At 44.2% G+C, this 19,349-nt stretch overlaps 2 protein-coding genes and 1 long non-coding RNA gene across 4 annotated transcripts in view; 1 reads left to right on the top strand and 2 right to left on the bottom strand.

Annotated features, from left to right (window-relative positions):
• Positions 1-541: 541 nt before the first annotated feature.
• LOC311024670 (uncharacterized protein) lies at positions 542-17,953 on the bottom strand. 2 transcript variants are annotated; one of them, XM_084027187.1, is made up of 7 exons: positions 17,835-17,953; positions 11,312-11,410; positions 2,638-2,763; positions 1,257-1,589; positions 990-1,156; positions 793-902; positions 542-716 (listed from the first exon to the last, which is right to left on the bottom strand). In XM_084027187.1, exons 1-7 carry the CDS (start codon positions 17,893-17,895, stop codon positions 590-592), a joined length of 1,023 nt encoding a protein of 340 aa, XP_083883313.1. In that variant the 5' UTR covers positions 17,896-17,953; the 3' UTR covers positions 542-589. The 2 variants fall into 2 exon arrangements, with proteins under 2 accessions (XP_083883313.1, XP_083883314.1); XM_084027188.1 differs by lacking the exons at positions 11,312-11,410; positions 17,835-17,953 and adding exons at positions 3,051-3,149; positions 3,658-3,781.
• LOC311024673 (uncharacterized protein) overlaps positions 7,603-19,349 on the bottom strand; it is a 23,246-nt gene continuing 11,499 nt past the window's right edge. The window contains exons 5-7 of the mRNA XM_084027193.1: positions 9,322-9,485; positions 9,128-9,234; positions 7,603-9,051 (exon numbers count right to left, since the gene is read on the bottom strand). Of these exons, the coding sequence (XP_083883319.1) occupies positions 8,925-9,051; positions 9,128-9,234; positions 9,322-9,485 (398 nt within the window). The 3' untranslated portion in view covers positions 7,603-8,924. The remainder of the gene's footprint in view (positions 9,052-9,127; positions 9,235-9,321; positions 9,486-19,349) is intronic.
• LOC311024675 overlaps positions 9,649-19,349 on the top strand; it is a 26,775-nt gene continuing 17,074 nt past the window's right edge. Inside the window, exon 1 of the long non-coding RNA XR_014598315.1 lies at positions 9,649-9,757. This is a non-coding gene — a long non-coding RNA (uncharacterized lncRNA). The remainder of the gene's footprint in view (positions 9,758-19,349) is intronic.

Raw genomic sequence — 19,349 nt, 5'->3', positions numbered from 1 at the left:
CTTGAGTCCCACATCCTGAGTCCTGGATCCACCCGGTCAGGAATACGCCCCCCTAAAAACCTTTTAACAGGTCATAGGAAGAAACCTCAGAGACACTTTTCACAACTCATTTATTCCAGATGGAAATCTTGTTCATGCCTGCAACACATTGTCGGATGATTAAGTCCAAAACAACGTTAGTTTAGATGGAAAAAAAAGTTAGCTTTAGACGTAAAAACATTGTTAGCTTTAGACAAAAAAAAGTTTAGAAGAAAATAACGTTAGTCTTAGATGAAAAACAAAACGTTAGCTTTAGACGAAAAAAACTATATTTAGAGGAAAAAATCGTTAGCCTACCTTTAGACGTCTAAAGCTAACGTTAGTTTTGAAAGTTAATTTCTCCTGTTTAAAAAGAAGTGCTGCAGGTACAAACGATACCTTCAACATAAATCAATAAGTTTGAAGTCATCCTGAGAAACAACCCAAACATTTACACGAATCACACGATCCACACACTGCTGTGAGACGGTTGTATATTTTTAAATAGCTGCACGGATCACGATCGGGGATGTAAATGAGTTAAAAAGGCATTTTGCATTTCTTCTGGATGTTAAACAAACAAAACGTCTTTTCTGCAGATCCATTGGTTCTTCTCATCACATCTCACTGAACGCCATTTTTCTGTGTTGTGGACAGAAACTGCACAGTGACCTGGAACAGGATCATCTATCCAGTCGCTGAGGAGAGAATGTGATGTTTGGATCAAGACTGGTCGATTGTGAGATTCAATGTCTTTATGAACGAGCCTCTTACCTTCCACTCAGATCAGTTCCGTCGACCCACTTCCATTGTCCATCTTCCACCTTCAGGCCGAGCCAGTATTTGCTCCCTCGTGGGGGCCAGCTGTATTCTCTGATTGTGTTCTGATGTAACAGAAACAGGAAGTGGACGTTATACTTCAACACACATCCTCACCATGTTTCAATGTCATTATTGTGTTGTTTTCTTACCTTCTCCTCAATATTGTTTACAACAGCTAAATCTGCACTCTTCTCTTTGCAGTCTTCTCGAGCTTCTTCCCAGGTTTTCTGCCCATCATCAGATTCAGGGTTATTGATCGCGTAGCAGAAAGGTTCAGTGTTTTCCCATCCATCCTGACAAGCTTGACAGCTTCTCTCTGGAACAACAGACACCAACCAATAAACATTACTGCGTTGTGATGACATCATTATTATTATTGAGTATTTCTGGACCAAATGAATGTAACATGAACATACTGTTCCTTTTCTTGGGGCAGTAGTTATCAACGCTCCACTGAGCTCGACTGACATTGAGCTTATTCCAGTTTCTCTGCTGCGTCTCCAGGTCCTGGTTTCGTGTCGACAGGTTTGTGTTCTGGATCTTTAAGTCGGTGTAGTTTCCCATCAGCTTGTACAGCTGCACCGTCAGGTCTGTGGTCTGGATTTTCAAGCGGGTGTTGTTTCGCGTCACCTCAACCAGCAGCACCGTCAGGTTGGTGATGTTGCCCTCCAGGTTCGTATTATCTGAGCGGAGTTTGTCGTTGGTTTCTCTTAATTGGCTCAGCTCTCCTTGATCTCTTGACAGAGCAACTGTAAAATGAAAATTGGCTACTTAATCATTCATCACAATACATATTTGGTTTTGTCAATTTGCCACTTTAGAAAGCTATTTCCTGTCTGGTTTTCCAGCCTCTCTGAACATTTCACCAAATCCCTTGAAAAGACTAGAACCACAAAAAAACTTCACAGTGTTTTCTGACTTGCCTAATGGGCCCCGTGGCCCTTCAGTTGGTAGGAAGTCAACAGGAGTGAATGTGAAAGGACTAAGAGATTTGCTGTGGAAATCGTTGAATGTGGGATCCAGTCAGCCGCTGTGATCCTGAAACCAGCGACACTGTGTGAACCTAAATACGCCGATTATGTAACGTTGCTGAAGTACTTTACGAAACATTGTGAGAAGCTTAGAATGAAATATAACGCTTTATTATGTCTAATATGTTTGTGCAGCAATGTTTGGGTTGATACCATTTATTACACAGACTGAATCATAAATGTGACTATTTTTTACCACTTAAGAATGAATAAAAATTAAACACACCAAAACCTTGAGGAACACCATAAAAGACGTCTGGCTTTGATTTAGCATCGAAGGCGTTTGACCTTCGGAGATTTCTGCAAAATTTGTAGTAAAGACATCTAAGTTTGTAAAGTTCATGAGGCTGTGAGGTCACAACAGATCCCTTTCAAGTTAAGTGACTATCATGATCACACATGATGATCTCAACTATACAGGAACACCTCACTTATGCAATTAAAGACTGTTTATTGATCCCATTATGCAGAAATATTCAAATACACCCTTTTTAGAACAGGCGATCATTACAAACTTATACTGCATTCAATGTTAAACTCTCCCTTTTGTAGACCGTGAGGTCAGAGGTCAACCGACCCTTTAAATCACGTCCCAGTTTTCCCTCACCAACATGTTTCCTACATTTGGAGCGTTTTTCAGCCCTCTTCTACAAGCTACCATGACACTGTTGTTGTCAATGGTTCCGTACATTTTCTAGTTACAGACATAAGTGATATCAAATAATAGATGAAGTGCCATTATTGTGTTGGTTGGTTGTGAACTCACCGTGGACACAGAGGCCGATGAGGCCCGACAGCAAAAGGACACAAAGAATCCCCAAACAACACAGCAGCTGCTGCAAGCGGCCGAATCTGCTGTTGGCTTCCTTGTCTGTCAACAGTTCTGCTGAGACTGAACAACAAGTATGAAAAGAGATATTTATAAGGCAAGGCAGTCACTGAAGTTACAATCTTTTACAATATTCTGTCTTTGTGTCACCAACTCAACAAGAAAAGAGGGATTCTGATACAAAGACATGAAGGTCCATTGATGTGACGAACTCAGGCTGCTGAATCCTCCTATCGGTTTGGACCAACGTTGTTACAACGACCTTAATAGCTGTGATCATGAAGCGTCGGGGCGACGGGGCCACTACGGGCCGCGGGGCCACAGGTATTGTATTTTTGTAAGCAACGTACTGTTTGCGTAGGCAGATTGCTCAGTTCCATTGCTTTGCACCTTCACTTCATCGTAGATGGGTTCTTCTATCTTTTTAGGCGGCGCTGCCTCACTGCTTCCTGTAGCAGGTAAAGACTTTCAGGTGTTAACACATTACTAACACACAGGCATCACCATGGAACCTCCACAGTTACTTACATTTACACACTTAGAAGATAAATAGTTTGTATATGAGATAAATCTATATTTAAATTGACACAAATAGAAAACCTCCATGTGTACTTTGGAGGTTTTCTCTTGGCTACTCTGTAATAAAAAGTGTTCTGGAAGCTAAAGTCAAGCTTCAGTTCAGTGTTACTTTACAAATCTCATCCAACATGAGTTAAGAACTGCACTCAAATAGGATTGAAATAAGGTGGGATTTTAAAACATTCATGCAAATGTATGAGATTGGCTCCTCCTGCAGCTGCTGTTTGGGTCCAAATGATGTTTCATGTTCCCGGTTACACCTTTGATTATAAATGTTACTTCATTCTAGCAGAAGAGACCACAGACAAAGATTCAGGATCTGATCGACAACAACAACATGTCACGTTCTTCATATGCAGCTTTAAAAGCGTAACTGACCTTCAGGTGGTTTTTTGTGGGATTTGAACACAACAGACACGTTGTTCACCTCCTCTGCCATCGGTGCTGTCTGCTGAGTGCTGCTCTAATTAAATGTCCTTGAAGCAGAACTGGTTGTTTCCTCTCTCCGGTTGGGATTATCACTCCGCCTTGAAGTGAAAAACTTCTGCCTTTGATTGAGAAAGTCATTTGCATCCCTGACTGGCAAACTAGTGAAGCAAAAAAACAGCTACTGTTGTCTTATGGAAATAATATTGATAATAATAATAATACAAATAAAAATAAGCAGCTTTGCATGCAGGATGAGCTTTTATGTAACTTGGGAATGTTTGCATGCACAAACCACAAGAAGAAACGTCTCTGTGTGGCAATGAGTCATGTGATCAGTCTCACACTATAATCCACAAAGTTAAGGACGGGCAGCCGTCGATGTGGTCTGGTCTGGACTCAGTTTAAAGGGGGAAGAGTGAATGAAGAAATATGAATTATAATATAATATTATAGTGAATTATATTTTGTAGTAGGCCTAATATTGTAGTGAATAATATATAATAGTATAGTGAATAATATTATATAATATTATAATATAATGATATTATAGTGAATAATATTTTATTGTAATATTGTCGTGAATAATATATAATAGTATAGTGAATAATATTATATAATATGATATTATAGTGATAATATTATTTATAATATTATCGTGAATAATATATAGAAGTATATTCGTAGCAACGTTGACCTGTGAAACTGAGCAACATGAACTTGATACAATAAAAGTAATTTGTAAAGAAAAAGCAGAACCTACATGTTGCTCGTTTTATGACAGATGTGGTTCTGGTCTAAACTTCCTCATCAATATATATTGTGATGTTATTAACCCTTTTTATTGACTGATGCAAAGCAGCCTGTTCGCTCTCTCAGAGTAAACAGCAGCCTGTTGCAGTGCTGACAGTTGTCCACCAGGTGGAGGTGAGAAACCACAATATCAATAACTAATAACAATACAATTCTTCAGGTCCTTCTCTCAACAAAGAACTCTTGGGCATCTCCAGGTCATCCTCACAAAGACAGAAGGTTTGAATTCCTGCTATAAATCTCTGGTTCAGGATCAGAATACATCTCTGACGTTCAGCCTCACTCACGACTCACGTTCACGCACTTGTTACATCTAACTGTGCCACCACCTGCTCCCTTGACCCGATTCCGTCCTCTCTTCTCCAGGACATCTCACACGACATCTTGCCATTCCTCACCACCCTGATCAACTCCTCCCTCACCTCAGGTGTCATTCCAGCGGATTTTAAGACAGCTACCGTGAAGCCTCTCCTTAAAAAACCCACCCTAGACGCTACTGACATCCAAAGCTACAGACCTGTATCTCTTCTTTCATTCCTCTCTAAAACCTTGGAACGTGCCGCCTACAACCAACTGTCATCCTATATCTCGCAGAACAACCTCCTAGACCCTAATCAATCAGGATTCAGGACTGCTCTCTCCACTGAGACGGCCCTCCTCACAGTGACCGAGTCCCTGCGAGACGCCAGAGCCTCATCCCACTCCTCCGTTCTCATTCTCCTCGACCTATCTGCTGCATTCGACACAGTCAACCACCAAATCCTCCTCTCCACTCTGGCTGAACTTGGCATAACTGACTCTGCTCTAACCTGGTTCACATCATACCTGACAAATCGCACCTTTCAGGTCACATGGAATGGCTCTATGTCCAAACCCTGTTCTCTGGACACGGGTGTCCCTCAAGGCTCAGTATTAGGACCGCTTCTGTTCGCACTATACACCAGATCACTAGGTTCTGTTATCACATCGCATGGATTCTCCTACCATTGCTACGCAGATGACACCCAGCTGTTCCTCTCTTTTCCCCCAACCTCTGACACTCACATTGCAACTCGCATCTCGGACTGTCTGGCTGCGTCTCTGTCTGGACAACTGCACATCACCTCAAGCTTAACCTGAATAAAACCGAACTCCTCTTCATCCCAGGGAAAGACTGCCCTCGCATGGACCTGTCGGTCACTGTCGAGGGCATCACAGTATTGCCGTCGTCAACTGTGAGGAACCTGGGTGTAATCCTCGAAGACCAACTATCCTTCACCCCCAACATCACTGCTGTGGCCCGATCCTGCAGATTTGCCCTCTACAATATCCGCAGGATTCGGACCCTCCTCACAAAGGATGCAACGCAACTCCTGGTCCAAGCACTGGTCATCTCCCGCCTTGACTACTGCAACTCTCTCCTGGCCGGACTCCCGGCCTCTGCGATTGAACCATTGCAGCGTATCCAGAACGCTGCAGCACGTCTTATCTTCAATCTACCCAAATTCTCCCATGTGACCCCCCTCCTCCGTGACCTCCACTGGCTCCCTGTTGCAGCGCCCATCCAATTCAAGACGATGACACTTCAGGGCCATCAATGGAACTGCACCCATCTACCTTCAAACACTGGTCAAACCTCATGCCCCGAAGCGAGCACTTCGCTCCTCTACTTCAACTGGCCGGCTGGTACCACCATCGCTGAAATCAAACAAATGTCGCTCAGCAAAGTCCAGACTCTTCTCTGTTCTGGTCCTCAGTGGTGAAACGAACTCCCGACTATTGTCAGGACAGCTGAGTCATTTGCCATCTTCCGAAAAAGGCTCAAGACTCACCTGTTCAGACTTCACCTCGACTCTACATAGCATGACCTACTAACAGCGTCCGCTAAATGACCTAAATGTAAATGTAAATGTTTTCCCCCTAAAAAACATTTTAGAGGAATATAACTAAAGTAAGAGGAGAGGCGGCAGATGTCATCACATGCTTCTATCTGATTTCTGTCTGTTTGGGTCTCTTCCCCTCAGCTGGATGAAGGTGGTGAAAGAGTTAACCTTGGAGATGACATCACCGCCTCTCTCTGACCTTTTCCCATCTCATCACCACGCTTTCCAGTGTGCCTCTCCTCTCCTTCCTCCCTCCCTCCCCTCCTCCCTCTTCCCTCCTCGAACCCCTAACCCTCTCCAGTCTCCTGGATCCTGAGTCCCACAATCTGAGTCCTGGATCCTGAGTCCCACAATCTGAGTCCTGGATCCTGAGTCCCACAACCTGAGTCCTTGATCCTGCATCCCACAACCTAAATCCTGGATCTTGAGTCCCACATCCTGAGTCCAGGATCCACCCGGTCAGGAATACGCCCTAAAAACTTTTTACCGGTCAAACAGGAAGAAACCTCAGAGATACTTTTTTTTTAAAGATCAAAAGGGAGACAAGAAACAAAATTTAATATCATACATATTGTACAAGCTCTGCCTAGCGCTGCCATTCAGAAATTCTCTTATAACATTATACAAAAGTGCTTTGGCTCCTTTTAGTATTTTTAAGGATTTCATGTATATTTTAAATTCACTTATGAAAACAATATATTTGGGGGAGGATTTCAGGATTCTATTCCTGTGAATGAAAAATGTGCAAGAAATAGAATTACATTACAGCAGAGTTCATACCAAATGTATATTATCTTTAGAAATAGCAGCTGGAAGTAATGAGATTTTCCTTCTTATCCAGTTGTGAATATCAAACGATATCTTCTGTACAATATGACGTGAGAAAAATACACAGTTAGAAAAATACAGTGTTAGACATTGTTCTTAGTTTATCAATTTTCTTATTATCAAATTTGTTTAGGATGTAATTTCTGTTTTGTCTACCAGGAAATCATTCTTCAGGTAAAAAGTTCCTTGTAATTATATTTTTTTGTCAGCAGTACAAATTCTTGAGGAAGTGCTTTATGTAGTTTATTTAAATCTGACTTAACCTCGGAGACACTGAGGAGGATCTTCCTCCACCAAATACATCCTCCTCCCCATGTCAACAGAATAAACAACAAATATTACAACATAGTCAATGCTTATGACTGAAATGATGCAAAGAAGAGACAAAGTGTGTAATTGTGTTTATTCATATGCGGATCTATTTTAAAAGTCTTGACATTTACAGCATTTATTAACAGTATATTTGTGTTGTTACGCAGCTAATCCACCAGCCAACGGTACTGCTTCTTATTATTTCAGCACAAACAGGATTTAAAAGCACAACTCAGGAGATGAGCAGAGTCTTTACTTAGGTCTGGCAGCTACAGGAGATCAGACGGAGAGGCAAGAAGACCGGCACGGCTGGTTATGTGACATGAAGACACTTGTAGCCGTTTGGTTAGCGGCTACAGGAAGCCTTGACTGCCTTTCATTACCTTACTATTTCCTTCTTCATTCTTCCTCATTTTATTCTGAGAAGTGAACATGCACCCAAGCTGATCTTCCCAGAGTGTAGACTTCATGTTAAAGCATCACACAGAACATCGTGGAACATGTCCAGATATCCAGATATCATAGATCACGTCCACATGCACACACATGACCACTATAGTTTCCTCACTGCTCTAAAAATGTTTAAAATACTGCTGCAGGTCTGTTTCAGGGCTCTCGGAGGGGGTCTGGACCTCAGGTCTGGTCTTTACAGCACTTCTGCTTTAAGGTTGTGATGGTGTCGATGTTAAAACCAGCTTCTGTCTCACCCTCACCAGTCCTGTACAACTTCCTCAATTACCTTCTGACTCGTTGAAGGTTCACATCTTTACGCTGCAACAGTCACACGGCAGGCTGGGAAAGTGTCACAAAATGGGAATCTATTGATTTGTACGTGATGAACACAAATGTTACATTTTGTTTGTGACGCTCAGCGCGAATTTCAACTCATTTATTCCAGATGGAAATCTTGTTCATGCCTGCAACACATTTGTTTTCTCTCAGTCGGATGATTAAGTCCAAACCAATGTTAGCTTTAGATGGAAAAACAACGTTAGTTTTAGACAAAAAAAAAGTTAGTTTAGAAGAAAAAAACGTTATTCTTAGATAGAAAACAAAATGTTAGCTTTAGACGAAAAAAACAACAACGTTGGCTTTAGAGAAAAAAACTAGCTTAGAGGAAAAAACGTTAGCCTACCTTTAGACGTCTAAAGCTAATGTTAGTTTTGAAGCTTAATGTCTCCTGTTTAAAAAAAGTGCTGCAGGTACAAACGATACCTTCAACATAAATAAATAAGTTTGAAGTCACCCTGAGAAACAACCCAAACATTTACAACGTGTGCCCATGTACACGAATCACACGATCCACACACTGCTGTGAGACGGTTGTATATTTTTAAATAGCTGCACGGATCACGATCGGAGATGTAAATGAGTTAAAAAGGCATTTTGCATTTCTTCTGGATGTTAAACAGACAAAGCGTCTTTTCTGCAGATCCATCGGTTCTTCTCATCACAGCTCACTGAACGCCATTTTTCTGTGTTGTGGACAGAAACTGCACAGTGACCTGGAAGAGGATCATCTATCCAGTCGCTGAGGAGAGAACGTGATGTTTGGATCAAGACTGGTCGATTGTGAGATTCAATGTCTTTATGAACGAGTCTCTTACCTTCCACTCAGATCAGTTCCATCGACCCACTTCCATTGTCCATCTTCCACCTTCAGGCCGAGCCAGTATTTGCTCCCTGAACCCCAGCTGTATTCTCTGATTGTGTTCTGACATAACAGAAACAGGAAGTGGACGTTATACTTCAACACACATTCTCACAATGTTTCAATGTCATTATTGTGTTGTTTTCTTACCTTCTCATCAATATTGTTTACAACAGCTAAATATGAACTCTTCCCTTTGCAGTCTTCTCGAGCTTCTTCCCAGGTTTTCTGCCCAGCAAAAGAAGCGTCATTGATCGCGTAGCAGAAAGGTTCAGTGTTTCTCCATCCATCCTGACAAGCTTGACAGCTTCTCTCTGGAACAACAGACACCAACCAATAAACATTACTGTGTTGTGATGACATCATTATTATTATTGAGTATTTCTGGACTAAATGAATGTAACATGAACATACTGTTGTCTTTTTGGGGGCAGTAGTTATCAACGCTCCACTGAGCTCGACTGACGTTGAGCTTATTCCAGTTTCTCTGCTGCGTCTCCAGGTCCTGGTTTTGTGTCGACAGGTTTGTGTTCTGGATCTTTAAGTCGGTGTTGTTTCCCATCACCTCATCCAGCTGCACCGTCAGGTTGGTGATGTTACCCTCTAGGTTCATATTGTCTGAGCGGAGTTTGTCGTTGGTTTCTCTTAATTGGCTCAGCTCTCCTTGATCTCTTGACAGAGCAACTGTAAAATGAAAATTGACAATACATATTTGGTTTTGTCAATTTGCCACTTTAGAAAGCTATTTCCTGTCTGGTTTTCCAGCCTCTCTGAACATTTCACAAAATCCCTTGAAAAGACTAGAACCACAAAAAAACTTTGGTGTCATGAATGAGTCACTGTGTTTTCTGACTTGCCTAATGGGCCCCGTGGCCCTTCAGTTGGTACGAAGTCAACAGGAGTGAATGTGAAAGGACTAAAAGATTTGCTGTGGAAATCGTTGTGTTGAATGTGGGATCCAGTCAGCCGCTGTCACAATGATCCTGAAGCCAGCAACACTGTGTGAACCTAAATACGCCGATTATGTAACGTTGCTAAAGTACTTTACAAGACATTGTGAGAAGCTTAGAATGAAGTATAACGCTTTATTATGTCTAATACGTTTGTGCAGCAATGTTTGGGTTGATACCATTTATTACACAGACTGAATCATAAATGTGACTATTTTTTTACCACTTAAGAATGAATAAAAAGAAAACAGTAAGACACCAAAACCTTGAGGAACACCATAAAAGACGTCTGGCTTTGATTTAGCATCGAAAGGCATTTGACCTTCGGAGATTTCTGCAAAATTTGTAGTAAAGACATCTAAGTTTGTAAAGTTCATGAGGCTGTGAGGTCACAACAGATCCCTTTCAAGTTAAGTGACTATCATTATCACACATGATGATCTCAACTATACAGGAACACCTCACTTATGCAATTCAAGACTGTTTATGGATCCCATTATGCAGAAATATTCAAATACACCCTTTTTAGAACAGGCGATCATTTCAAACTTATACTGCGTTCAGCGTTAAACTCTCCCTTTTATAGACCGTGAGGTCAGAGGTCAACCGACCCCTTGAAATCACGTCCCAGTTTTCCCTCACCAACACGTTTCCTACATTTGGAGCGTTTTTCAGCCCTCTTCTACAAGCTACCATGACACCGTTGTTATCAATGGTTCCGTACATTTTCTAGTTACAGACATAAGTGATATCAAATAATAGATGAAGTGCCATTATTGTGTTGGTTGGTTGTAAACTCACTGTGGACACAGAGGCCGATGAGGCCCGACAGCAAAAGGAAACAAAGAATCCCCAAACAACACAGCAGCTGCTGCAAGCGGCCGAATCCGCTGTTGGCTTCCTTAGTCTTGGTCTGTCAACAGTTCTGCTGAGACTGAACAACAAGTATGAAAAGAGATATTTATAAGGCTTCAGCAGTCACCGAAGTTACAATCTTTTACAATATTCTGTCTTTGTGTCACAAAGACATGAAGGTCCACTGATGTGACAAACTCAGGCTGCTGAATCTTCCTATCGGTTTGGACCACCGTTGTTACACCGACCTTAATAGCTGTGATCATGAAGCGCCAGGCCACGGGGCCACTACAGGCCACGGGGCCACAGGTATTGTGTTTTTGTAAGCAACGTACTGTTTGCGTCGGCAGATTGCTCAGTTCCATTGCTTTGCACCTTCACTTCATCGTAGATGGTTTCTTCTATCTTTTGAGGCGGCGCTGCCTCACTGCTTCCTGTAGCAGGTAAAGACTTTCAGGTGTTAACACATTACTAACACACAGGCATCACCATGGAACCTCCACAGTTACTTACATTTAGCCTACACACTTATTGATTGATATCTTTATTTCTGTCATGTAAACAACAGTGTAAAAAAAAAAAAAAAAAAAAGATAAAATAATAATATAATAAGGAAATAAGTGAACAGCAAATATGTATACACAAAAAAGTAAGATCTCATAAGCAACGCAGTTTACATGAGCGAAAAGGAGTAGGAAGAAGTATAAGCTTATCTAATCCTACCCCTATAATTTTAACTATATGTTCTCGTTAAAATCATAGCACAAAGACATACATTTATTATTTCATTCCTCCATTACACTATGTACCATTTCCTGCCACATTTTAATCCAAATAGTAAGTAAGCAAACACCTTGTGTGAATTATACAATGTACCTCTGGAGAATCATTGTGGTGGTTCAGGTCTTGTTTTGTGTTCCTCACCTTCTTTTCCTTTTTTCAGGTGAGTGGAGAGGGGCGGGGCCGGTGCTCCAGGGCAGTTCACGAGACACACCTGCTGCCTATCGGCTCGTTTGGCCGGCTTCTTAAGCCAACTGCTCTGTCTGCCCTGTGCCAGATGATCCTTTGTCCTCCTCGCATGTACATGTCTCTGAGCAGATTCCTCGCCTCTCTCCACGATCCGGTGGTTCGTTGTTCTTTTCCTGTTTAGTGATTACTAGTAGGTTTTTCCCCTCGTGGTGACTTTGTGTTGTTACTTTGTTTTGTGAAGACCCTTTTCGTTGTTTAAACTTCTTAGAACATTTTTTCCCTTGCTAAGGCGATTTCTGTTGATACTTTGTTTGGAATAAATCTGTTACAACTCTGCATTTTTGGGTCCAGACTAAATCCTTCCTCAAGCCGTAACAGAATCATCTGGCCATCATGGACCCAGCGGAGATCAAGGGCTTCAAACATGCCTTTGCCGACCAAGCGAGCAGGCTTAACCAGCAGGAGTCAGTCCTGCGGCAAACAACAGAGCACCTCCAGCAGATGACGACAAGCATGGCGCAGATGAGGGGACAGCTAGCTCTCCTGCTTGAGCGGCTGGCTCCATCCCCGGACTCATCACCACCACTTCCTGCAGCTGACGCACCCGTCAGTTCCCCGCTGCAGCCCCGTGAGCCCTACATCCCTACCCCCGCCAGATATGCAGGAGATTTAGGGACTTGTGCACAATTTCTTCACCAATGCTCACTAGTTTTTAGTCAACAGCCAGGCACTTATTCCACACACCAGTCCAAAATAGCATTTATCATGAGCTTGCTAATAGGACAGGCGGCCGCATGGTCGTTAGCCATCTCCAGTCAGAACTCAGCCATCACATCTGATTACCATTCGTTCATAGAGGAAATGAAAATGGTGTTTGATCATCCCGTAAAGGGCAAACAGGCCATAAGCCAGCTTCTGGACTTACATCAGGGCTCTCTCTCAGTATCCCAGTACGCGGTAGAGTTTCGCATCTTGGCAGCAGAAAGTGGGTGGGGGGACTCAGCTCTACAAGCAGTGTTTTTAAAAGGTTTATCGGGGGTTATGAAAGACGAGTTAGCCACTCGTGACGATAGCACCTCCCTGAACCAGTTGATAGACATGGCCATACGGTTGGATAATCGGATCAGGGAAAGAAATAGAGAGAGAACAGAGGGAAGGAGAAGACGGCCCCTCGTCGCTTCCCAGTCCAGCCTCCTCGAGACATCACCGACAGTCAACAGCGCCACCTTGGCAGCCCCAGGGACTCTTCACACCCCAGAAGAAGAACCCATGCAGCTGGGACGAGCTCATCTCACGCTGGCAGAACGACGGAGACGCATAATGGGGAAGCTCTGCCTCTACTGCGGCCACCCTGGACACTTCCTCACCAGCTGCCCAGAGCTGCCAAAAGACAAGGCTCGCCAGTAGATGGGGGAACTCTGGTGAGCCGAATCTCTTCCCCTACTTCATCCCGCATACAGGTTGCAGGTATGATTCACGGGCCACAACGTTCGCTCCCAGTCGCAGTCCTGGTCGACTCAGGAGCTGACGACAATTTCATTGATGTTAACTTTGTTAAGACGAACAATTTGCCCCTACATAAACTTACCTCCCCTAAAGAGGTCCTGGCCATTGACGGTAAGCTACTGGAGATAGTCACCCACCGCACCGACCCGCTAAAACTCATCCTCTCCAGCAATCACCATGAATTTGTAGAACTGTTTGTCATCTCTTCCCCTCATACTCCTGTGGTGTTGGGCATACCATGGTTAAAAAAACACAACCCACATATAGACTGGCCTACGGCCTCCATCCGGGAATGGAGTTCACATTGTCACGCCTGTTGCCTCCAGTCAGCCATTCCAGCCAGGTCCCCTGCTCCCGCTGAGCAAACAGAGGTCATAGATTTGTCAAATGTTCCCAGAGTATATCATGATTTAAGAGAAGTTTTCAGCAAGACCTCCGCAAACACACTTCCTCCACACCGTCCTTATGACTGTGCTATTGACTTACTCCCTGGTGCCCCACTCCCCACTAGACGTTTGTACAACCTTACAAAACCAGAACGAGAGGCCATGGGGACATACGTTAACGACTCCTTGGCAGCAGGGCTGATAAGGCCCTCATCGTCCCCGGTGGGGGCGGGGTTTTTCTTTGTGGCCAAAAAAGACAAGACTTTACGCCCCTGTATTGACTATACAGGGCTTAATGCCATCACCGTGAAGAACAAATACCCCCTGCCTCTCATTGACTCTGCCTTCAGTCCGCTGCACCATGCCACAGTCTTCACAAAGCTGGACCTGCGCAACGCCTACCATTTGGTACGGGTACGTGAGGGTGATGAATGGAAGACCGCCTTCAACACTCACTTGGGGCATTATGAGTACCTGGTTATGCCATTCGGCCTAACCAACGCCCCAGCGATTTTCCAATCACTGGTTAACGACGTGTTAAGAGACTTGTTAGACAGAGTTGTCTTCGTGTATCTGGATGATATTTTAATCTTCTCTCGTTCTCAGGAAGACCATGTGCTTCATGTCCGTGATGTGCTGACCCGGCTGCTGGAGAACAAATTGTTTGTTAAAGCAGAGAAGTGTGAGTTTCACGTCCCCTCAGTGAGCTTCTTGGGGTACATTGTGGAGAAAGGCCAGCTCCGTGCCGACCCCTCCAAAGTGGAGGCGGTCAGGGAATGGCCCACTCCCGCGTCCAGAAAAGATCTCCAAAGATTTTTAGGATTTGCTAACTTTTACCGTCGTTTCATACGAAATTACAGCCAGGTTGCTTCCCCTCTCACACAACTCACCTCCAGTAAGGTTAGTTTCTGTTGGACTCCAGCAGCCAATCACGCTTTCACTATTTTAAAAGAGATGTTTACTAAAGCGCCTGTTCTTGTTCACCCAGATCCCGAGCAGCAGTTTGTGGTCGAGGTTGATGCCTCGGACTCTGGGGTCGGGGCCGTCCTCTCCCAGCGTCTCCCTGCGGACAACAAACTCCACCCGTGTGCATTCTTTTCTCGACGCCTCTCCCCAGCAGAACGGAACTACGATGTGGGGAACCGGGAGTTGTTAGCGGTGGTGCTGGCTCTTCAACAGTGGCGGCATTGGCTGGAGGGGGCTGTTCATCCCTTCATAATCTGGACTGACCACAAAAACCTGGCGTACCTGCGTACCGCCCGGAGGTTGAACTCCCGTCAAGCACGCTGGGCGCTTTTTCTGGGGCGGTTCAACTTCACCATGACCTACCGCCCTGGTTCCCGGAACGTGAAGCCAGATGCCCTCTCACGTCAATTCACTGTGGAGGAAGGGAAGGCAGAGGAGGAGATGATCCTTCCTTCTCAACGTGTGGTGGGAGCGTTGCAGTGGCAGGTGGAGCAGGAAGTACAAGACGCCCAGCAGAATCAGCCGGTCCCTGATGGCTGCCCACCTGGACAGCTGTTCGTTCCTCCGGCTGCTAGGTCTTCAGTACTCATCTGGGGCCACACCTCTCGAGTAGCTTGTCATCCTGGTGTATATCGCACGCTAGCACTGGTCCGGCAACGCTTCTGGTGGCCATCAATGGCAGCTGATGTCAGGACGTTCGTTGCCTCCTGCCCTGAGTGTTCGCGCAGTAAAGCTTCTCATCGTCCTCCAGCTGGTTTGCTGCAGCCTCTACCTGTTCCCCCACGCCCATGGTCACACATCGCTGTGGATTTCGTCACCGGCCTCCCTCCCTCAGAAGGTAATGACACCATCTTAACCATTGTTGATCGGTTCTCCAAGGCGGTTCATTTTGTTCCCCTCCCGAAACTGCCCAACGCCTTGGAGACCGCTAACCTGCTCATTCAACATGTGTTCAGGCTCCATGGCATCCCCTTGGACATTGTGTCAGACCGAGGTCCACAATTCACCTCTCGAGTCTGGGGGGCTTTCTGTCGGGCCCTGGGGGCCACCGCCAGCCTGTCGTCCGGCTATCACCCTCAGTACAAGCCCAGTTTCACAGGGTCCGCCGGGTCTGGAGGGAGGCCCGCACAGCCCTGAGCAGGACCGCGGAGCGAAACCGACGTTTGGCGGACCGCCATCGGACCCCAGCTCCGGCCTTTCAGGTGGGCCAACAGGTCTGGCTGTCGTCCCGGGACCTTCCCCTTCAAACCGACTCCCGGAAGCTGGCTCCTCGATTCATCGGCCCCTACCCTATTGAAAAGATCATCAACCCCAGCGCCGTCCGACTCCGCCTCCCCGCCGCCCTCAAGATCCACCCGGTTTTCCACGTCTCACTGCTCAAACCGGTCACAGACAGTCCCCTTCAGCCCCCTGCTCCGCTACCGCCAGCTCCCCGCATCATCGATGGTCATCCAGTATACACGGTGAAGGAAATCTTGGACGTCCGCAGGAGGGGTCGCGGCTTTCAGTTTCTGGTCGACTGGGAGGGGTACGGCCCCGAGGAGCGTTCATGGCTCCCACGCTCCCTCATCCTCGATCCACAGCTGCTGCAAGATTTCTATGTTAGGTACCCGGGTAAGCCTGGTAGGACGCCAGGAGGCGTCCATTAGGGGGGGGGTACTGTGGTGGTTCAGGTCTTGTTTTGTGTTCCTCACCTTCTTTTCCTTTTTTCAGGTGAGTGGAGAGGGGCGGGGCCGGTGCTCCAGGGCAGTTCACGAGACACACCTGCTGCCTATCGGCTCGTTTGGCCGGCTTCTTAAGCCAACTGCTCTGTCTGCCCTGTGCCAGATGATCCTTTGTCCTCCTCGCATGTACATGTCTCTGAGCAGATTCCTCGCCTCTCTCCACGATCCGGTGGTTCGTTGTTCTTTTCCTGTTTAGTGATTACTAGTAGGTTTTTCCCCTCGTGGTGACTTTGTGTTGTTACTTTGTTTTGTGAAGACCCTTTTCGTTGTTTAAACTTCTTAGAACATTTTTTCCCTTGCTAAGGCGATTTCTGTTGATACTTTGTTTGGAATAAATCTGTTACAACTCTGCATTTTTGGGTCCAGACTAAATCCTTCCTCAAGCCGTAACAATCATTTCTTTATGTCTCTTTTTAAACATGATTACACTCGAAATGTTTTTGATTTCAGTACTCATATTATTCCACAGTTTTACTCCACAAATGGTGATACAGAAACTTTTCTTTGTTGTGCGAGCTCTGCCAACCTTTAGATTTGATTTCTCTCTTAAATCACAACCTTGCTCTCTTTCATGAAACATTCTCTGAATATTTCTTGGTAGCAGATAGTTCCTTGCTTTATATAATACTTGGGCTGTGTTATGCTACACCAAATCAAACAATTTTAGAGTTTTAGATTTCCAAAATAAGTCATTTGTGTGTGCCCCATAATCAACCCTGTGAATAATTCTCATTGCTCTTTTTTGCAGTATGAAAAGTGGCTGAAGTGCAGTTTTGTATGCGTTTCCCCATGTCTCTGTACAGTTATCTAAATAAGTAAGAATCAGTGAATTGTACAGAATATAGAGTGATTTATGATCTAGGACTTAGAAGATAAACAGTATGTATATGAGATAAATCTATATTTAAATTGACACAAATAGAAAACCTCCATGTGTACTTTCGAGGTTTTCTCTCGGCTACTCTGTAATAAAAAGTGCTCTGGAAGCTAAAGTCAAGCTTCAGTTCAGTGTTACTTTACAGATCTCATGCAACATGAGTTAAGAACTGCACTCAAATAGGATTGAAATATGTCCATATTTTAATTTGATAGGTTTACTGTGTATTGGTATTGAGCAGTTCATCATAATCAAAGGTGGGATTTTAAAACATTCATGCAAATGTGTGAGATTGGCTCCTCCTGCATCTACTTTTGATTATAAATGTTACTTCATTCTAGCAGAAGAGACCACAGACAAAGATTCAGGATCCGATCGACAACAACAACGGGTCATATTCTTCATATGCAGCTTTAAAAGCGTAACTGACCTTCAGGTGGTTTTTTGTGGGATTTGAACACAACAGACGCGTAGTTCACCTCCTCTGCCATCGGTGCTGTCTGCTGAGTGCTGCTCTAATTAAATGTCCTTAAAGCAGAACTGGTTGTTTCCTCTCTCCGGTTGAGATTATCACACCGCCTTGAAGTGAAAAACTTCTGCTTTTGGTTGAGAAAGTCATTTGCATCCCTGACTGGCAAACTAGTGAAGCACAAAACAGCTACTGTTGTCTTATGGAAATAATATTAATAATAATAATAATAATAATAATAATAATAATAATAATAATATGCATGCAGGATAAGCTTTTATGTAACTTGGGAATGTTTGCATGCACAAACCACAAGAAGAAACGTGTCTGTGTGGCAATGACTCTTTTTTCAGTGTCACACTATAAACCACAAACAGTGCCGTTAAGGACGGGCAGCCGTCGATGTGGTCTGGTCTGGACTCAGTTTAAAGGGGGAAGAGTGAATGAAGAAATATGGATTATGTTGGGGTAGTAGCAGGAGTAGATTTGGTTATCAACAGCTAATTATTAATGTCAATATGATTATTGATATTATAAATTATATTTAATATATTATCATGATATAATCATGAATAAACGGGGCACCACCCTGGGATCAGGGAAAAGATAACCTAAAACTGTATTCAGTCTCAATATAAAATGTTTTACACTCACATGCCAATCATCGTGATCATTGGCATAGAAGTATAAAACAATCGAACAATTAAAAAGGCGTGAAATTCAAGCACTAGCATTCACAACCTGCTGTTATCCAGTGACATATACACAACAAGCACAAGAGACCGCTAGTTATAATATAATAAGATTTATTAAAATCAGTAATAATGATCACAATCAATAACACTGCAATTAACAAAACCCTATTACCCAACTACCTAACACACAAAGCTAAGCTAAACAAAGGAAGAGACACACGTGGAGTGCGTGTGCGTTTGTGTGTGTGTGTGTGTGTGTGTGTGTGTGTGTGTGTGTGTGTGTGTGTGTGTGTGTAGAGAGAGAGAGAGATATGGCCGGGCGCGACCACCAGATGGAGCGATTCCTCACAGCGTTCAGGGGCGGAGCCACTGACGTCAGATGGAGTAGCGAGAAAGGGAGAGAGAGAGGGAGAGATGGCCGGGTGCAGCCACCAGATGGAGCTATGTCCTCAGCGTCCGGAGACGGAAACAGCTGGCGGAGGATACGTGTGGGGGACGGTGTATGTGTGCGTGTGTGTGTTAGCGGAACAGTCCATGTATTCCTTGAAACACGTGGGAGTCCAAACAGTCTGTATATTCCATGGAAAAGAGGTTAAACAGTTCATTCAGGTTAAAGTCTATAACTTTGATGGAGGCATTGTCTGGACAGAGATTGAGGCAAAGTCTGGACAGAGATTGAGGCAACGTCTGGGCAGAGACTTCTAACCATCTAACCTATATTAAACATCACTAAGGCACAATTTACACAAACATCAGCATTATCATTTCATTCGGGAAATTT

This window comes from Eutrigla gurnardus (genome assembly GCF_963514095.1).
Source record: "Eutrigla gurnardus genome assembly, chromosome: 14".
Lineage (NCBI taxonomy): Eukaryota > Metazoa > Chordata > Actinopteri > Perciformes > Triglidae > Eutrigla > Eutrigla gurnardus.
Note: the sequence above shows the minus strand (reverse complement) of the source record. Positions and strands in the feature narration are given on the sequence as shown.

Coding starts and splice junctions, on each gene's coding strand:
- LOC311024670 (XM_084027187.1), bottom strand. CDS start 17,895: ATGGCAGAGGAGGTGAACTACGCGTCTGTTGTGTTCAAATCCCACAAA. Junction 1,590..2,637: donor CATCGGCCTCTGTGTCCACG/GTGAGTTCACAA, acceptor TTCATTTTACAG/TTGCTCTGTCAAGAGATCAA. Junction 903..989: donor TAAACAATATTGAGGAGAAG/GTAAGAAAACAA, acceptor CTGTTACATCAG/AACACAATCAGAGAATACAG.